This window comes from Notothenia rossii (genome assembly GCF_949606895.1).
Source record: "Notothenia rossii genome assembly, chromosome: 10".
NCBI classification, from domain to species: Eukaryota; Metazoa; Chordata; class Actinopteri; order Perciformes; family Nototheniidae; genus Notothenia; species Notothenia rossii.
The window spans coordinates 53,643,038-53,661,647 of NC_136908.1; the positions used below are offsets into that span (position 1 = coordinate 53,643,038).

The window sequence follows — 18,610 nt, forward strand, 5'->3', positions numbered from 1 at the left end:
CGGTCTTGGTGAAGAAGACGTTATTTTTTTATGAAATTAAAGTTGTTGAAATCAAATGTTTTCCCCCTTCAAGGGGTTTTCAGACAGGCAATGATTGACATGCCTTATAATTATTCTTTTAATGAAGGGTAAGGGGCAGGTTGGGTGGTGAGGGCCCCCTGACAGAAATAGCAAAAAGCGTGGCATATAGCATAGTGCTAGCATGCTTAACTAAACTCACTGATAAACATCTTAACTGCACTAATCCAAGGTTAGTAATTGTATTGTTTAGTCATAGTTTCTTTATTTGCCATAGCTTATAAAGAAAATAGTTTTACGGCAGGGATACAGTAAAGCAGCGATGACAATGCTATGGTTATTAGCACCTAGCGCAGCGCTTGTCGATTAACACGAGGAGCACAGTGAGACCCCAGATCTTTATCTGGTTACCAACACTTGTTCTTTCTTGTGTGTGTGAGAAATTGAGAGCCACCGTACATCTTCCTATAATTACCATGAAATAGCTCTCGAAGCACGATAGATTAGACAAGGATAAAAACAAAGTAATGAACACAATATGTCACATGCAGCACACATGATCAATTCTCCCCTGAAAAAGTATGAACTTTCTGAAAGCGGGTCAACAACTACAGCAACAGATAATTAAAGAGCTTGCCATAAACAAAAGTCATGATAGGATCTGATTTGCAGTCTTGTTCTCCGCGGCACTATGTCATCTGACTGAGATCCTATATACGTTTTTTTTTAATGCCTGTTCAACCCATGGTCGCTGAAAGTAGGACTCATTTGTTGTCATTCTGCAACACATTTGTAGTTTTGTCCATTTATGCTACACTAGAAAAAAAATGACAAAACAAAACATAGCGAAACAGTGCACATTCCTGATTTATAAATTACATCAGTAGGAAGTATACACCAGCATGCAAACAAAATTGTAAATTAAAATAATCTTCAGAAATGTGTTTAACACTTTAACAAATGTCCCATTTGTGTGAGAGACAACATATAATGGTTTGGTGTTAGCGCTGTCATTCTAGGTCATGATAAGTCAATTGTTATTCTTAAAAACACCGGCACTAACCGTGCTGTCGGAATCACAATCAGAAATCAGAAATCTTTGTCCTAAATGTACATTGCTACCAAAAAGGGGCTATGCAACTAAAAGGAAAAATACACTGGGGGCCAAGCTAAGCACAAAATCAAACTACACAACCATTGGGGACGGCTGTGGCGTTGGTGTTCGGATCAGGGGAGCACAGGTTCAAACCCCACTGCAATCAGCATGTCGTTGTCTCCCTGAGACACTTCACCCCAAATTGCTCCTGTGGGGATTGCCCCCAGTGTCGAGTATGTAAGTCGCTTTGGATAAAAGCGTCTAACAAGTAACATGTAATGTAATGTAAATTGTAAAAAATAATAAGCAGCATTATAAAAGTACATAAACATATAAAGTAAGTGAATTAGCAGCCAGTAATAACCCGTAAAAAAAATTCACATGTGTCTTACTGAAATTCATCAATATTTCAAGATGTTTCCGGTTTGATTTGGGGTCTTATAATGAGTACAGGATAGAGCTCACATGTTGGGCTCATACTTGCCAACCCTCCCGATTTTCGCGGGAGACTCCCGATCTCATTGCCCTCTCCCGGTTGCCTCCCGGGGTCATATTTCTCCCGCATTTCTCCCGATTTCTGACAAAATCAGATTTACTCAGGACTGTTACACTCTGACTTTAATACAGCTACACCATTGTTTGGTTTCCGTGGTAGCGCGTCTCTTTAATAACGCGCGCAACTGACAGCAAGACAGTGCACTGACAACTACAATAAGCATGTTAATGTTAATCTAATACAGCTCCGGCGATCCCCCCCCAGCGGTGGTTTTGAAATGCTCCCAATTTCTGAGGTCTCAAGGTTGGCAAGTATGGTTGGGCTGCCATGAAGGAAAGGAAAGCCTCCTGTCTCTCTTGCTTGTGCTCATATAAGCTTTGGCTGTTGAGATACTAAGGGATCAAGCCACGCCTGAGAATATGCGTTCCTCTTTAAAGACAATATGTTCCACATTGTCAGAGCAGACATTGCTTTTGGCAACAACAGGAGTGTTTCACTTGTTGTTCTCTAATAGCGGGGCGCATCATACGCTGGATGACTTATGTCCTCTCAAATACATGGCTGAAGACTTTTTCTTGTATTGATTAGTCTAAGAGGTTTTGTCTTTCAAGTCAATACAATTTACTTAATCACTTCCAAGATGATTAAGGCCATTTTTAAGAATGTGGGCTTTGACACTGGCCTAATGTCAAGCCCACAATGTGTAATATAGATGGACTTTAATGACGCAATAAGAAATGCTGTTCCTCTGATCTTGACGAGTTGATGAACAATATGTGAAACATTTAAACAAAATAAACCACATGCATATTTGTTTCAAAGTATTGTGTTCCAAAAACATGCATTTAGACGAAAGTGAGGAAGGAATGTCTTTGTCTTTTCAAGTATTTTCACAAATAAAAGCGTTATTTTGAGGAACACCAGGGCTATGTTAATGCATATTGAGAATAAGGCATGGAAAAGCACTGACATGCATTGTAAAGACCTGTATTACTATCACGTTATAAACTCATGACGCTCACTTTTGTTTGATGTATTCATACATTTGAATGAGTGCAGCTATTTGAATTTGCCTTTGCATTTACAGTAACAACTCTGTCGTTCTTTCTCTCTTCCAGTACAAACAAGTCATGCTTTTCCCGCATCTAATCAATATTTACTGTAAACAAACTAACTACAACTGTCCTTCCATACGCATTGTGGCAAACATAATTGTTCTATTCCGTGTCGAAACTCAGTGTCACACAATATCCAGCTTAATACTTGAGGGAATTAGCCTGCAAACATCTATTTCATATAAGCCACGTCTCCTATACTGAGATACTGCTGCCACAATATACTTGTCTTCTATTCATTGACATATAGCTTGAATAACAACACCAGGCGCAGCACTGAAGAGCAAACCAATGACTTATGATTAGGGTTAGGGTCTTTGTATCTCCAAATAAGTGATTCAGACTTGTGGCTGGTAAATATGGATATGTGATGTACATAGGCCACCACATATGGGATCTGAGACCCTTCAGGATATTTAACTAAGCTCACTTACACAAGGACCGTGTTGAGGGGATTTTGGCTTTGTTTGTGTGTGTATGTGTGGTTTCTCCCTCGGGCCGTCTGAACATCTGTCAGCTTAAATATCAAAGGTGTCCTCTAACCTGACACATCAGTGTTCACAGATGTCATCTATATGCTCCTTAGTCCGAAAGGAGAAAAAGAAACTGATTGTACAATAGCCATTTGGCAGGTTACCAAGAAGTCACTCAGAAGGTGTAAACCTCTCGTAAAACTAACAAATGTGCAGTCAATTGGAGTGATTTTGGTTCTAATTTCATGGTTTTATTTGCCTTAGCTGCAGAAGGCCCCAGATCTTAATCTGATATCATCAATAATATAATACAACCAAGCCCGCCTTAACGCCTGGTGGCAGGTTGGTTTTGTAGGCCCCCTATTTAAACAACAAATCAAAGTCAGCCACCAGATGAAAACAAACTGTAACGGACCCTGCCGTGTTATCTATGATTACCATTGTTGGGACACAAAGTAACGCAACTACTTTTTGCGGTAACTAATAGCGTTAGTAGTTACATATTCCCATTGGGTGACGCCGTTATAGTTACTGTGATTTAAATGGTTGCGTTACTGCGTTACATTATGTGATGGAACTGAACCGAATCTCCCTGCGGATGTAATTTACAGGCGAATACAGCGATGTCCTCTCACAGCACCATGGAAAAGTGAAAGTGACCAGAGAGGAGTGATGATTGGTTAACGCGGGGTAACATTTCAGGGTAAGCCAATCAGAGACAGAGTTGGGCTGGTTTTGCCATATGGGGAAAATACACACACACAAGCACTTGCTAACGCTAACACACACACACACACACACACACACACACACACACACACACACACACACACACACACACACACACACACACACACACACACACACACACACACACACACACACACACACACACACACACACACACGGCAAATCTCACCACCAGCACACACACACACAATGGCAGATGCAAGTATCAGCGAGAGCAGCAGGGCATTTGCAACTTGGAAATATAACCACTATTTTCAATTTGTGGGGATAAAGGACACAAAAAATCTTACGGTAAAATGTAAACTGTGTGCAGGACAGAAAGCATTGTCCACATCGAATAACAGCAATGGCAATCTCCTGAAGCACCTAACTAATGTACATGGGACTATAAAACTAGTCGCCAAAGACCCCACCGTCTCAACCAATGTCTAAACATATCTTTTGTGTTTTATTGTTCCACTACATTTCATAATGATAATTGCTACAATGATGGGGAGTTGTCTTTTCTCTTACTGTGCCACAGAACAACACAAAAACTTGTATTTGTATTATTTTTAAAGTAAAGTAAAGTAACTTGTTACTAGTTACTTTTATAATTTAGTAACTAATAAAGTAACTAGTCACTTTTGAGGGCAGTAACTATAACTATTACTAGTTACTTTTTAAAAGTAACTTGCCCAACACCGATGATTACTATACGCCTTTGTATTCATAATTTCAGCGGAGGGAGGGGAACAGCAGAACGGCAGAGTGGCAAGGGAGAGCTGTCTTCTTCCCTTTACAAGCTTCAAACATTTATTTATCGTGTGATTTTGTAAATAAAAGTTACATATTCTTAAAGCCAAGACTTTGTTTATTTAAAAAAAGTTTTAAATGATCCAAAATAAAAAATCTTTTTTGAAATGTTGGACTCATGATAGGCCCCCGATCTCCGTAGGCCCCTGGGCTTCAGCCCAGGTCAGCCCGTGCATTAAGGCGGCCCTGAACAACAGCACATTGTGTAAGGCAGACTCATTTTAAAGTAATGGAAATATATGGATAACCTTCTACGACACATCTGCCAAATCTTTCTGTAGATGGAGCAGTTCAGTACTGTAGGGATTGAATAGCGTTGAAAAGGCATAACTAATGTGTTTGAGTACAATGTTAAAGAACTTAGTATAAGTATTTCTGTCCCGCTTCGGCAAAAAAGGTTTCAGCTTCTAATATTATATTTTACTGGCAACTGGATTTGAATCTGATCCATAAAAGATAAAAAACAAAGTAAATACATGCAAATAAAACACACAATGCTAAAGATACAAACCACGCGAACTACTATTATAACTTCAACATTGAACTGAGTCTCAAGTTCTATAATAGGATCTGCATAAACAAAAACAAACATTTGAGAAGAGCCATCCAGGAAACATACATGCAAATCAAACAGGAAGCAGTCGATTTGATTGACAGCTCTTTCTTTTTGTTAACTTACAGAAATGAAGCTATTCTGTCAGTTTGATTGGATTTAAATGTAAGTAAGGCATTGTCTCTTAACTAGTGAACTCTCTGTATAATATAAGATCAGAGCTAAACACAATCGAGATAAGATGTAGGTATGAGACGACGTTGGTATAAAAGATCCACACCAACATACAAACATAAATCAATCACTAGGTATAGTAGAACATCTAGAAGCATATGAGTAAATGAATGTCTTATACGGGAATTCACTGTCGGCCCTATCATTCATCAGCTGTCTCAGGACCAGGAAGGTCTCAGGAGGTCACAGATTCAGAGATTTCGAGGGGGATGTAGAGCGAAGGGGGACATTAAGATCTGCAGATCAGGGAAATCGCTTAGACAGAGAGGAAGATTATCAGGTCAAAAAGGACAGAAAGAGGAGGGCTGAACTGTCATATGACCGAAGTGCCGGAAAGGCCAGACCTCACCTTCAAACCACATGATCTCTATCTCAGGGAGACAAAGTTTAATTCAGGAAATCAGTTGAGAGTTACATGGAAGTAAGTGTTGAGGTTAAAGCAGGGGTCGGCAACCCGCGGCCCTCGAGCCGCATGCGGCCCTTTAAGCCCTCTGTTCTGGCTCCCTTGAGCTCAGACAAAAATAAGAAGGAAATAAAATAAAAGTATTTGTAGGACTATTTATGTTTTCTTGCATTGTTGAAAATGTTTCGTATCTTGTATTTGGAGGTGATACTGTGACACATAAATAAAAAACAAAACGGTTTTAATTAGGTCAACTAAAATATGCGTCACATCCTGCTACGGTCCCGCGCTAGCGCCTTTTCTTGCAGGCGAATAACCTGGCCCCCGGTGTCGCAGCCACTCCTTCGTTTTCAGAGACTTTGCACACGTTTTTCACAAACATTTTACATTGTTTTTGTTACTGTCGTTGCAGTGTCTTAAATGTAATTTAGGTGAACTTCCTGTTTGAAGTTGTTGCAATGGAAACAACATGACGGAGAAAAAAGTAATATCTTCTACATATAATAACGGACAAAGTAAAGAATGAAGTGTAGGCTATGTTTAAATGTTCGGAATTTGACCTTGTATGATGGTCCTCTTGAGTTGCCGTACAGCCAATGGCGTACAGCCATTGCTCCGTTTTCATGTTTTTTTTACATGTTTTTCACAAACATTTTCACACGTTAAGTATAGGAATACTTCAATTCGGTTTGTCATGATCTGTAGATGTGATTTGCCGCCGAGCACCCCTGGTTAAATTACCGTACAGCCAAAAACGTACTCTGTGTTTTGCTGTAACCAGCCGTAAGAATGTGCAGTGTATAAACACTGAGCTAAATGTATAAACCATCTAGCAGCAGGCCAGGGCTGTGAAACTGCGACAGTATAGATCCACACACACGGACGAGAGAAGTATGGAACAAATTTCACCCTTTCCTAAACACAGCAGTTGAAGCATCACAGATCTGCATTTCACTTAGTTTACTGCACAGAACGTCTTTCTATTTAGGCTTTAAATTCAGATTGAAAGGACTAGAAAAAGGCTCTACAAACCCCAAGTGCTTGGCCCCAGTAATTTTGCGAACAACACAAATCTATTAGAAAAGTGCTTCAGTTCCACTTGACTTTGATCATAAAACTGTCTTGAAAAGCAGTAACAACCTGCAAGCAATGTTGAAGTGGTTCAAGAGTTGCGAAGTGGTGGGGGGACCTCAGGGAACTGACATGGGCCTAACGCAGATTATAGGACATCATTTGCGTTTTTTACTTACTCTCACCAACACTACCGCACTGTTTCCCTTCAAAATGCTTTTTCAATGCTTGCGATCGGAAGTGTTGGTCTTAATAATGTTTCCCAAAATGCAGCACAGCTGTGGCGGGAAAAAAAAGAAAGTCCCATATGAATTTGGATCTGGATTCAGAATCAGAGGAACCTTAATTATTACAATTGACTAAGTCTGTCAGTGCCCTTGCATTAGATAGTTAGGGTTAGGGTTGCATTCTGATGTAAAGAAAACACATCGTATTCAGCTTTAGCAGAGTTAAACAATCACAAGATTATCTTTCAGTTCATACAAAAGTCTTTCTCACATCCCTTCAGCGCTTCTCTGCACACACACAAAAAAAGACAGAATTCTTCAAAGGACTATAAGAGATCATTGATACATCCTGTAATCCTGAATCATTCCACAAGAAATAGGCACACTTTCCTGTTATTCTTTTTGTTACCTAGCAACTTCTTGTATTCACTGTAGTCTGATTTTACTACGGGGGTTATGTTATCGTTTACTTTTCTGAATCTGAAAATGTCAAGTGTACATTAAGACACAGCATGGGGAGAGGTGAAGATTTCTGAAGATACTAGAACACGGCTTGTGCGGATTTTGAATCGGATCAGATTGAAAGAATGATTGTTCATTGCCTTTTCCCCCTTGTTTATCAGTATTTGCCTTGCAGATAAATGTAACTATATTGCATGGGGGGAAACAATCGTTACAAAAGGTCCGTGAGATGCTCCGCCTTGGCGTTGCCCCCTAGGGTTCGGATGGCATCTATTGGCAAAAACGATTAAACAAAAGCGAAATATAACTTTTGGCTCAACTCTATAAATCCAATCAGACTTCCATGAGATTTCAGGAACATCTTATGAATGGAGGACAACAGGTGACTGTTTAAGAGAGAGCTCTGATGTAGCAACCAAAAGTAAGAGACAAACAGGAAAGCTACCGGCCTGCATAATTTCATCGGTTTGTTTGTTTGAACATCTAATTAGCAAGGCACCATGTCTCTATCTGACAGCTACATATTCACACTCCTGCAAGCCTGCAGGCAAAGAAATGCCAGAGAGTAAATTAGTCTTTTACGAGATGTGTTCCAAAGTGCAGTGTTTAATTTCATATCGCTCTTCATCTTTGACTGTCCGGCATCTCAATAGTTCATCTTTCCACTTGTTCTCACATTCACTATCTGTTTGTCTAGAACCAGCTTAGTTCAGAGCTGCTTGGTAAACCCTGCGTTAAGTCTGTGATACTAAACCCATAACTACTACAAAAAAGTAAATAAAAGAAAGTAAATAAACTGTATATCTAAGTTAGAAAACCCTATATGCAAATAGTAAATTTAGCACCTACATTCCTCCTTACCCCGGTCCCTAGCTTTTCTTGTGGGCAAACAAACAATTGCAACCTTTCCAAAGAAGCCACAAAAGTATTGTGCATTTACAATGTTGTTTATTTCTGTCACCTGGTGTTTGCAGACCAGTCCTGCAACATGAATGAGAGGAAGAGTACAGCAGATACAGTAGAGGCGGGGACTTGGATACACACAAAAGGCAAAAAGGTTGGAATGCAGAGCCAAAAAGGACAACAGCAACTCTCCATAGTAACAGTATCAGTTTATTAAACATCCTGGGAGCCATGTTGGCCCCTTTATATACCCTTAAACTTCTGTATGTCCTCCCCATGAGCCAAGACCCTAATGTGGTCACACCCAGTGCTCCTAATTATTTTTCTTTCTGCTGCAGTTCAACACAAATTGAACGTTGTTAAACTGAGTCTTTGCAGCTGCACGCAGCAGCCCGGCTGTAGTAGAACGTTTTCTCATGGAGAGCCTGGGAGGCCATTTTTTACTCAAGTGCCATAAATGGAGTTACAGGATAGAAGCTCCTGGCTCCTTTTTTGAGTCCTATTATCCTTTTCCGGCTGTGCGCCTGCATGTCAGGAGGAGCTGTGCGTCAAATCCGCTGCGGCAACAGCTGCTCCAGCAGAGGCTGAGCGCACACAAACACACTCAAGGACATGCACGCGCAAAAGCGGACTCCCACAGCAGCAGGAAGGCATCATTTAAGGCTCAAGAAACCAACTCATCCGTGCCTGTGGGCAAAGCTGCCCAACCGCACTTCGTATCAGACATTGCCAACTACACCGCTGCACGACTTGGGGCATGCGCACAACTCTCTCGGTGTTATGTTATCAGGCTGGACACACGCGCACAGTATTTATTGATTACTGAGCTCTAATCACATCCACTGCTCCCATCACTCAAATTCTGCTGTCTGTGGAAACACGAGGACGTATACAATGTTTCCACAAGAGTACTCGCATTAACCTAAACTCTGCAGAGAAAACTTCACATACCCAAAGGGATCTTATTTGACATAACCTAAAAAGTTTCCCCCTTGAAAAGGGGGAGCTCTCTACAAAGATGATCAATTATGTAGTTGCACTTGTCAAAAAGGATAACGTTCTAAGACTGCAGGAGACTTGGAGAGGGGCAGTTTGCATGCAAACATAAACAAATATGCACACGGGGAACGGAACGCGCGGGGAGGGAAAGGGGGGCCGATTCAACGCAAAGTCCGCCTTTGTTGTGGGAGTCAACTAGGACACTCCGTCTAACGCGTCAGTACTCCAAAGACACAAACTGGACCACATCTGCACCGTTCCGTGCGCGTTGAGCTAGTTCCGCTCCCGAGTGCATGGTAAACAGCAGGAGTCTCTAGTGTGTGTGTACGTAAACGAGCTCAGCAAAGACCCAACCCCTTGGTCTACCTGAGCAAACGGAGCGCAGGAAGAAGAGTGTGCTTGGAGCCAGCGCACACGCGTCTCACAGTCTGCTTTAGTTTTACCTGCCGAGACTCAGCTTAGAAAAACAACTCGCCACTAAAGTTGTCATGCAACTCATTTGTGAATAAAAATAAAAATAATTTGGAACACTGAGAACCAATTTCACGACTTTTAAAAGCTATCCCCAAGTCCAGTACCAACTCCAGCAGCTCGAAAGGTGCTCATCACACGCTCTGTGACTAAAGTACAACTTTGTGCGTCTCTCTCATCTGTCGTACAGTGCACGCTGTGTGTCAGGTTCTGTCACTCCACTCGTGTCAGACTCTAAGATCAGCGTTCCTCAGCGACATCTTCTTCAGCGACATAAAAAAACAAATGAATAAAGCAGTCCCTACCGTAATAAAGGTAACCATAGCATCGGCGGGTAGCTATCCAACAAAGTCGACATGAAGGAGATTAATTTTCAAACAGAATCCTTTGGCGAAAACTTCCCACTGTCTCAGGGCTGCCGCCAGTCTGTGCGCTACACTGGCTCTGTGTGGAGAGGATCAGGGTGTGCGTAATGCACGCTCGCTCTCTCTCCCTCCCTCTCGCTCTCCCTCTCCCTCTCTCTCTCTCTCTCTCTCGCTCTTCCTCTCTCTCCCTCGATCTCTCTCTCTCCCTCTCGCTCTCCCTCTCTCTCTCTCTCTCTCTCTCTCTCTCTGTCTCTCTCTCTCTCTCTCTCTCTCTCTCTCTCTCTCTCTCTCTCTCTAGACACCATAATCTTCGCTCTCTCTGTTACGGGACAGATGGCTCTGGGCCATACGTTGCTGCAAAGACCTGCATGCATGCTGCCACTGTCTGCAAGCCTTACTGACATGAAGTACACAGAGTTAGGAGCATGCATCTGTCTCTAAGGCAATCTTAGACATGCATTAAATTAAAGTTACTGCTGATTTACATGAATACTATGCACTGTAATCAATGCATATGAGATCATTGGAGCACAATAAAAGTTACATTACCCACAGTTAAGCTGCTGTAAAACAAAGACTTAAAAAGTAACTTAATAAGTTTGATAAAAAGTTCAAGCAGAATGTTTTAATGTTCCAGTGTAGTTAACATGTACACGTGTATAGGGTGCAATTTCTCCTACTTTTACATGGCTTAATAAAATACAAAAAAATATTATTTGGACACTGCGGTCTGTTATTTCTCGATAGACTGAAGCTATGATCAAGGGACAATGTGAAGTCATCAAATCCGCAGAAAGGAGTCTGGTCAATATAGCAATGTGGCCAAAAAAACGTTTGAATACAAATTGTTATATTTGTGTGTATGAAAGTGATGCTGACGTAACTATGTCCCCAAGAAAATAAAAAGAGTGCAAGAACAAGAACACAAGAGTGCAAGAGAAAGATAGAGGATAAAAGAGAGCAAAATGAGCATGGTATGCCCCTTTAAGACCCTCTTTTTATTCCAACAGACAACCTTAACTACTGTAGTTGTAGTTGCCAACAGAAGGTCCATCATAGAGATGGCAGAGTATCAGTTAAATTAACATACCATTGGATTTGTCTTTGACCTGCTCACTGTGTTGTTGTAAAACTGCTGATTCTCTTGCAGACACACACGCTTTAATTCCACAGACAAGTGTTTCTTCATTTATCTTGTTTACAATTGTGTACCCGCTCTTGTGCTTTTGTGCAATAGCCCAAGGCAACTCAACCCAAGACATGAGAAGAGTCTTGTTAGCACTGTAGTAGGAATGCTTTGTTATTGGCCAGGTTACAGGCAAGATGTGACCTGACTTGGAATTGAGCAGGTCACGATACAGGGACTGATATTATTAAAATGTAACAAAAGTCAAAGGTAAGAAGGCAGGCTCACCCTCCTGTCAGCCTGTGTACTAAAAGCTCTGCCAAGGATTTCGACTATGTTGGTGGAGATTAAGGTTTGTACCATTATGGGGTTTGAGCGAGCATAACCGCAGCTATAAAAGCAGATTTATACACAGCCAGCCTGGCAGAGGCCCTACGCATTATTTTTTATAAATGTATGCAGGAGATTAGGCGTGGTAAATGATATGAGTTTATTTTGTTTCGAGTTGTCCCGAGCAGTTTTGCATTCAAATGTGCTGCACTATAGAAAAAGAAGTGTGTACAAAAGGGACAATCAAAGATATTTAGGCTGCATGTCACTTGAGGTGTCTGGTTACACTTTTTGCAAAAAAGCACATCTACTCTTTTTTGATGCATCTAGAGAATAGTGATCTTTTAAGCAGATTGGCACCACTAGACTGTATGGGGAACGTTTAACTTGAATGATTACCTGGTTTAGTTTCAAGCCTGTAATCTGCCTTCTGAGCATGTTACACTGACATCCACATAGACGGATAAAAACCAAAAAGTTTGTGGTTCAGCATCGTCACTGTAAAGGACGCGTTACATTTTTAACGAGCACAATGGCAATGCACATCTCCAGCAGATCCTCGGGGATGCCCACGTGACACGAACACGAAAAGTGTGATTATTATCCCGGACCGCGGTGAAGTCATAAAATATGAAAAGAGCGGGGGAGAAGGGGAACGTCTTAGAGGAGAAAGTGAGGAGGAAGAGGCAGAGGAGAGCTGAGGATAAGGTGAAGCTGGGAAAGATGTATTTCCAAATAAAATGAAAACTGCTAAAATCATACCAATGCATACATCTGGAGATAAACATGTACTGTCAAACTATAGGCAACATAGTTTTCTAAAATAATGGAAAAAATCTACTATACAAGACTAAATGACTTCATCACCAAACATAACATATAATGAAACAATATGGTTTCAGAGCTAACAGAACAATATCATTTGCAGTTATAGAATGTATGGAATACATTACTAAGGCAATAGAAAAGAAAGAATATGCAGTAGGGATATTTCTGGATCTTAAAAAAGCAATTGACACGGGAGTCGTGTGGCGCAGAGGATAGCAAGTTCGAGTCCCACTGCAGTCAGCATGTCGTTGTGTCCCTGGGCAAGACACTTCACCCCAAATTGCTCCTGTGGGGATTGTCCACAGTATTGAGAATGTGAGTCGCTTTGGATACAAGCGTCTAACAAGTAACATGTAATGTAATGTAATGAGTCCATGTGAACTCATACTTGTTATTTCTTGTCATTGTAAAAGTTATTTATTTTTGGTTTTGTACAAAGAAAATGTTTTGTTTATTAAAACAATGAATCCAGTATCACGGACGCTGATGACGATGACTTAATCTTTTATTCTCAAGAAAAATGTATGCAAGAGGGGGTAGGACCAGAAACGTTTTTAAGCTTTTCTTGCCCCTGTTGAACATGACAGAGACTATTTGAGAATGTATAAAAAAAACATATTTCTTTGAACCTTGAACGTTTTTTTATTTTTGCTTCTCTTTGTTATAATTATTATGATTAAAAAAAACAGAAAAAAGTATTATTATTATTGCTGTATGTTTTGTTTCTGACATGTTCAATAAATTGAATGAAAAAAAGGTTTTAAAAAAGGTGGAGAAGAGAATAATTGATATGATTAACAAGTCTGGCTCATTTCCCCCAAAAAGATTTTTTTTATTGTGAACGTTTTGTATAAGTGTGAGCATTACAAATACTCTAGTGTTTTACTGGATCAGAAAACAAAGAGACTTTGATACAGACATACAAACAATTGTTTTGTTCAAAAACAAGAGATAACAGATTTAAGTGTTTACTTTATTGTGTCTTTAAGGCTTTAACTACAAAATAAGCTGTATAATCTATCACTGGTGCAGGCTGTGGGGAAACAGAAGATTCCAGTCTTCCTTTATACTTCCCCCAATGAAGTGCAGGAGCTTAAAAGTCCATCACAGCACCTATATATAGATATACATTTTGTATTAATATAATTGAATTCATGTTCAATCGCAATGGGGCATCACTATTTTGAAGATGGTAAAATGACAGCCATTTAGTTAAGAATTTTAAAATATACTGAAATTGGGACTCTCAATTTGCCAAATCAGCATCAGTCGTGACCTTGCAACATAGATGATATTGGAGGTGGAGCAGAATGCTAGCTGATGGCTTAAAACCACATTCTGTGTGTCAGATTGCTCGGTATGAAAGATCATCTCTCTTAGTGGGCTTTATTTGATGTTGTTAACTTTCTTTGCATCTATTTTTTGTATAGACATCCTTTACATGACATGCAGTAGGAATGTCTTAAAGTAGAGGGCACTTTAAACCATATGATAAAGACAAATTAATGAATTGTGAGGTGCTCTGGGTCCATTTGGCTCCATAGAAAGTTTATGCACGACCCATAGAATCCCAAAAGCTTGGTTTCCTCCTCCTGCAATGACACAGCAAGTAGTTCTCCACACTCTACAATAAATTAGAATGGACATTATATCACACCTGCATTTCGCTAAACAATGTTGTCCTCGGGTCTCCGGTCCTCCAGAGTCGGTCTGCTTGAATCCCATGAAGCCTATCTTACTGTCAGATGCGTCTGAAGCCATTTCTGTGTAAACCTGACTTTAGGCAAGAAAATCACTTGTTTAAATGTAGAGGAAGATTGTGGATATGCTTGTTGCTTGTGCGTTCAAGTGTGAAGATATCCTTGCAATCACACATACTGGAACACTGAAATCACCAAAAGCGCCTTCACTGCTCTTCCTGCTGTTTCAGCTTTTGTTTTGTCTCTTCCTTTGTTTGTTTAAATCTCCTCCTGAATTTTTTTTTTTACTGAATTCCAGGGTTTTGTCCATAGAGCTTAAAACATGATGCCCCTGTTGGGACACCGTAAATCAACCCAAACGAAGTAATTACGTCTAAATCCTGATGGGTTCACGACCAACATCCTAAATCGCATTAACAGGATTAGATTTGTCAGCACAGTAAATCCATGTGATTCATGGTGAGATCCTAGCATGCCTGTTCCAAAGCACCGCGTACTTGTTTCTTTGTTTGCACCGTGATAGGCATCAGCGAAACAATCCCAACCACCCACAGCAAACACTGTCCCTGTTGCACATATCAACACGGAGTAATTAATGGGACAATGATTTTTTTTTTCACGGCACCATGTCATGAGCCATGGAAAATGAGACAGCAGGCAAATATTAATTTGAGATGATTGCAGCGCATGCATGCTTATTCAAAGTCCATCGGGAGGACAAATGTAAACATAGACATATTGTATGCTGGTGTACAAAACAAACACACCTGATGGAGAAATGAAAACAAAAGAGTGAGGATGAGGAAGTGAGAGGAAGGAAATAAAGGGGATTAAGAAGTGTGTGTGTGTGTGTGTGTGTGTGTGTGTGTGTGTGTGTGTGTGTGTGTGTGTGTGTGTGTGTGTGTGTGTGTGTGTGTGTGTGTGTGTGTGTGTGTGTGTGTGTGTGTGTGTGTGTGTGTGTGTGTGTGTGTGTGTGTGTGTGTGTGTGTGTCGACGAGCAAGATGTTGGTGATTATATTATGCAGGGGCGCAGGTGCGGATTTTTTAAATGGCGGGTGGACGAAACTGAGAGAAATTATTTTCACAACATTGACTATTTGTTTTATTATAAGTAACATTAACTCAAGCTCAAATATGAACTGTTTCAGGATCAAATATAATGCAACTAAGTATGTGGATTATATATATTGGATAATATAAATATATATATCATTTTTTTTAAATGCCCCTGGCTGTGTGTAATTCCAGCACGCGTGTACATGTCTATGAAAGCGTTAAAAATATAAAATGCATGACAAAAATGACACGCTGATAGATCATTAGCTTTTTGTTATTAAACTCTGATTAAAATCAAACAATCAAAAGAATCTGGTTGAAAAAGGAATAATTATACACGTTTTTATTTCTTAAAGGGTTGCTTCATAACCATCTCTTCCCTCCATTGCGAAATATCAGTGACCATATTTTTGGAATTCCCATTTCCATCCCAATACCATGGAGGAATTTAGATTGTGTTAGCAGAAATGTAAACTTGTAATAACCCTAACTCATCAGTACTCACACATCAACGTAACATGGATCATATCTCTCTTTAGGCTCACCCCTGAAAAAGTGTTACTGGATGTAATCTGTAATTAACATTCTTAGAACTCATATAGGATACCGTTTATTACAGTATTTTATTTGTAGAGAGGAAGAAAAATGTTTCACTAACTTAGAAAAAAAGCAAAAAGAGAAATCAGAGGAAAGACCAATGATGATGATGATGATGATGATGATGATGATGATGATGATGATGATGATGATGATGATGATGATGATGATTATCAGAGCAGAACACTGCATTATTCATCCCGCTCACTGGGGGGAGAAAGTGGGAGGATTGATGCAGGGAGAAAAAAGTAGGTGAGCGAGGAAAGGGGGACAAATGAGTCGAGAGCAGGAAGAGGAGAAAAAAGGAGAATAAGTGAGATAGGAAAGGAAGGGTTGAAAGAAAAAGAAGGATAGAGAAGGAAGGAAACTGAAGTGGAGGATCCGACAAAAGCAATGGAATATATTGATTTTACCACAAAATGTCATAGTTTGAAATGTTGTGTGTCAAATTTCTAATCTGACTTGTATTTAAACGTGTCCAAACGGGTATTTATATTGGAGATTTGGAGCATCCTGCGGACAATGTGACTATGATATACATCAATTTAAATCCATTCTGGTTTCATCACTTGGTTGATTCATAAACCCCTGAAATGAATCAGTGTTTTGAGTCCTAAAACTCAGCCGTGAGTCAGCAGTATGAGTCCTAAAAGCTTGGCATGAGTCAGCAGTATGAGTCCTAAAAGCTTGGCATGAGTCAGCATTATGACAAGTTGGTACAGAAATGATTAGGTGTAACAGGAAACAGTTGTGTCACAGAAGTAAACTAGCACATTGTCACATCATCTGCAAGCTTATTAAATCATTCATTTGGCGGACGTGCAAAGACACTTCTGTTGTGAACAAATGCTTTGCCATCTGGCATTCTAATAAATATTTGTTCTTATAAATATTGTACAACAACATGACATACAGGAAAGGCATTTTGTCATTTAAAACAAGTGTGGGCGACATATCAACAACTTCCAGACATTTTACAGAAGCAGCTCCCAACACGTCTGTTTGCATGTGTTAAATTAAAATGACCTTTATTGACACAGGGAAGGTTTGCTCAGCACCAATGTTGCTTTGACAACGCCCACACACAGATGTAAGAACATGATACGACTTCATTCACAAATATTAACCACGGTGTGGCCTGTGTTGAACATGTTGACCATTGTGTTTGTCTGATTGATTATTTGGTCCAATTAAACACATGCGTTAGAAATAAAAATGTATATTGCCCTCGATACACAAGGGACTGTTGTGTCTCGTCAAATGTGTTAGTTATGTTTATGTGTTTTTTCCGTCATTTCCGGTTTTATTTTGTACTTACCTCTTGTCTTTCATTTCAGGCCCTGTTTTCATCCTCCCCCTGTGTGTTTTTCCTGCCATCATCAGCGTATGCCCCGCCCCTGATTGTTTCCACCTGTTCCCACTCGCCTCATGTTTATTTAGTCCTGTCTCTCCCTGCTTTCTCTCATGTCAGGTTTTGTTATGTTTGTTTATTTTGTTAGGCTTAAGTGTTTATTAAGTCCTATTTTTGTTATGCTAGTTGTTTCCTCCTTGTGAGCGCCTTTTGTTATTTCCACCACCTACTCTGTTGAGAGGGATTACCTGAACTGTATAAATAAATATATATTTTTATATTCAAGACTTTGTCTCTGGGTCGTGCATTTGGGTTCATCAGTTTGTGTCGAGGTCCTGACAGTGTCCTGCTAAAGGTGTGTTCCTGCCTTTGTGTAAAGTACAAAAACCCCCAAAGCACAAATACTATTTTATCTTCAAGGCCTTGAGAGTTTTCTCTAAATTAAGATATTTATCCATACCCTAGGTGTCACTGGAAAAAAACACTATTAATTGGTACTTTTAAATGAAACATATCAAATGTTTTACTAAAGCTCATGTACATGTGATACCTTTAGTCCTATTTTGAAAGGAGCTTAGATGACCTTAAACAAAAACTAAACTAAATGTTAACAAAACTCTGAGACACAGAGCTCACACAGACAAATCATTCATAAGGTTTATTTTTTTAATGTAATAAGTTAACTTTGGGTTGCTCTTGGCCAAAGAATGTAATGTAATCACAGTCCAAGGAGCTATCATTTATTTTCTTGCCTGATGTTCACTTTTCTGTTCTGCTCTCCTGTTGTTTTAATAATCTGTGTGTGTGTGTGTGTGTGTGTGTGTGTGTGTGTGTGTGTGTGTGTGTGTGTGTGTGTGTGTGTGTGTGTGTGTGTGTGTGTGTGTGTGTGTGTGTGTGTGTGTGTGTGTGTGTGTGTGTGTGTGTGTGTGTGTGTGCACTCTGCTAACATCCAAATACATAATGTTCCTATGTACAATTTAACATTAGTTAGCCTATATTAGCTTCGGGAATAGTAAACACTGGCCCTATATCAGAGAGAAAAAAATGAACCCCATGATAGATTTGAACACATCTATGATTAATACTGATGCCCAGCACTTGCTCGAAATACACAAGGTGAATATAGAAAATGAAAAAGTACATTGTCCAAAGAAAAGTAACATGTTGAAAAATAAAAACCCTACTGATTCT

General features: G+C 39.9%; 1 protein-coding gene across 1 annotated transcript in view; it reads right to left on the minus strand.

The window, feature by feature from the left end:
* The window catches only part of ntf3 (neurotrophin 3), a 35,027-nt gene extending 24,520 nt beyond the window's left edge, over positions 1-10,507 (minus strand). Inside the window, exon 1 of the mRNA XM_079652680.1 lies at positions 10,372-10,507. Coding sequence (XP_079508806.1) covers positions 10,372-10,389 — 18 coding nt within the window. The 5' untranslated portion in view covers positions 10,390-10,507. The remainder of the gene's footprint in view (positions 1-10,371) is intronic.
* Positions 10,508-18,610: the final 8,103 nt, after the last annotated feature.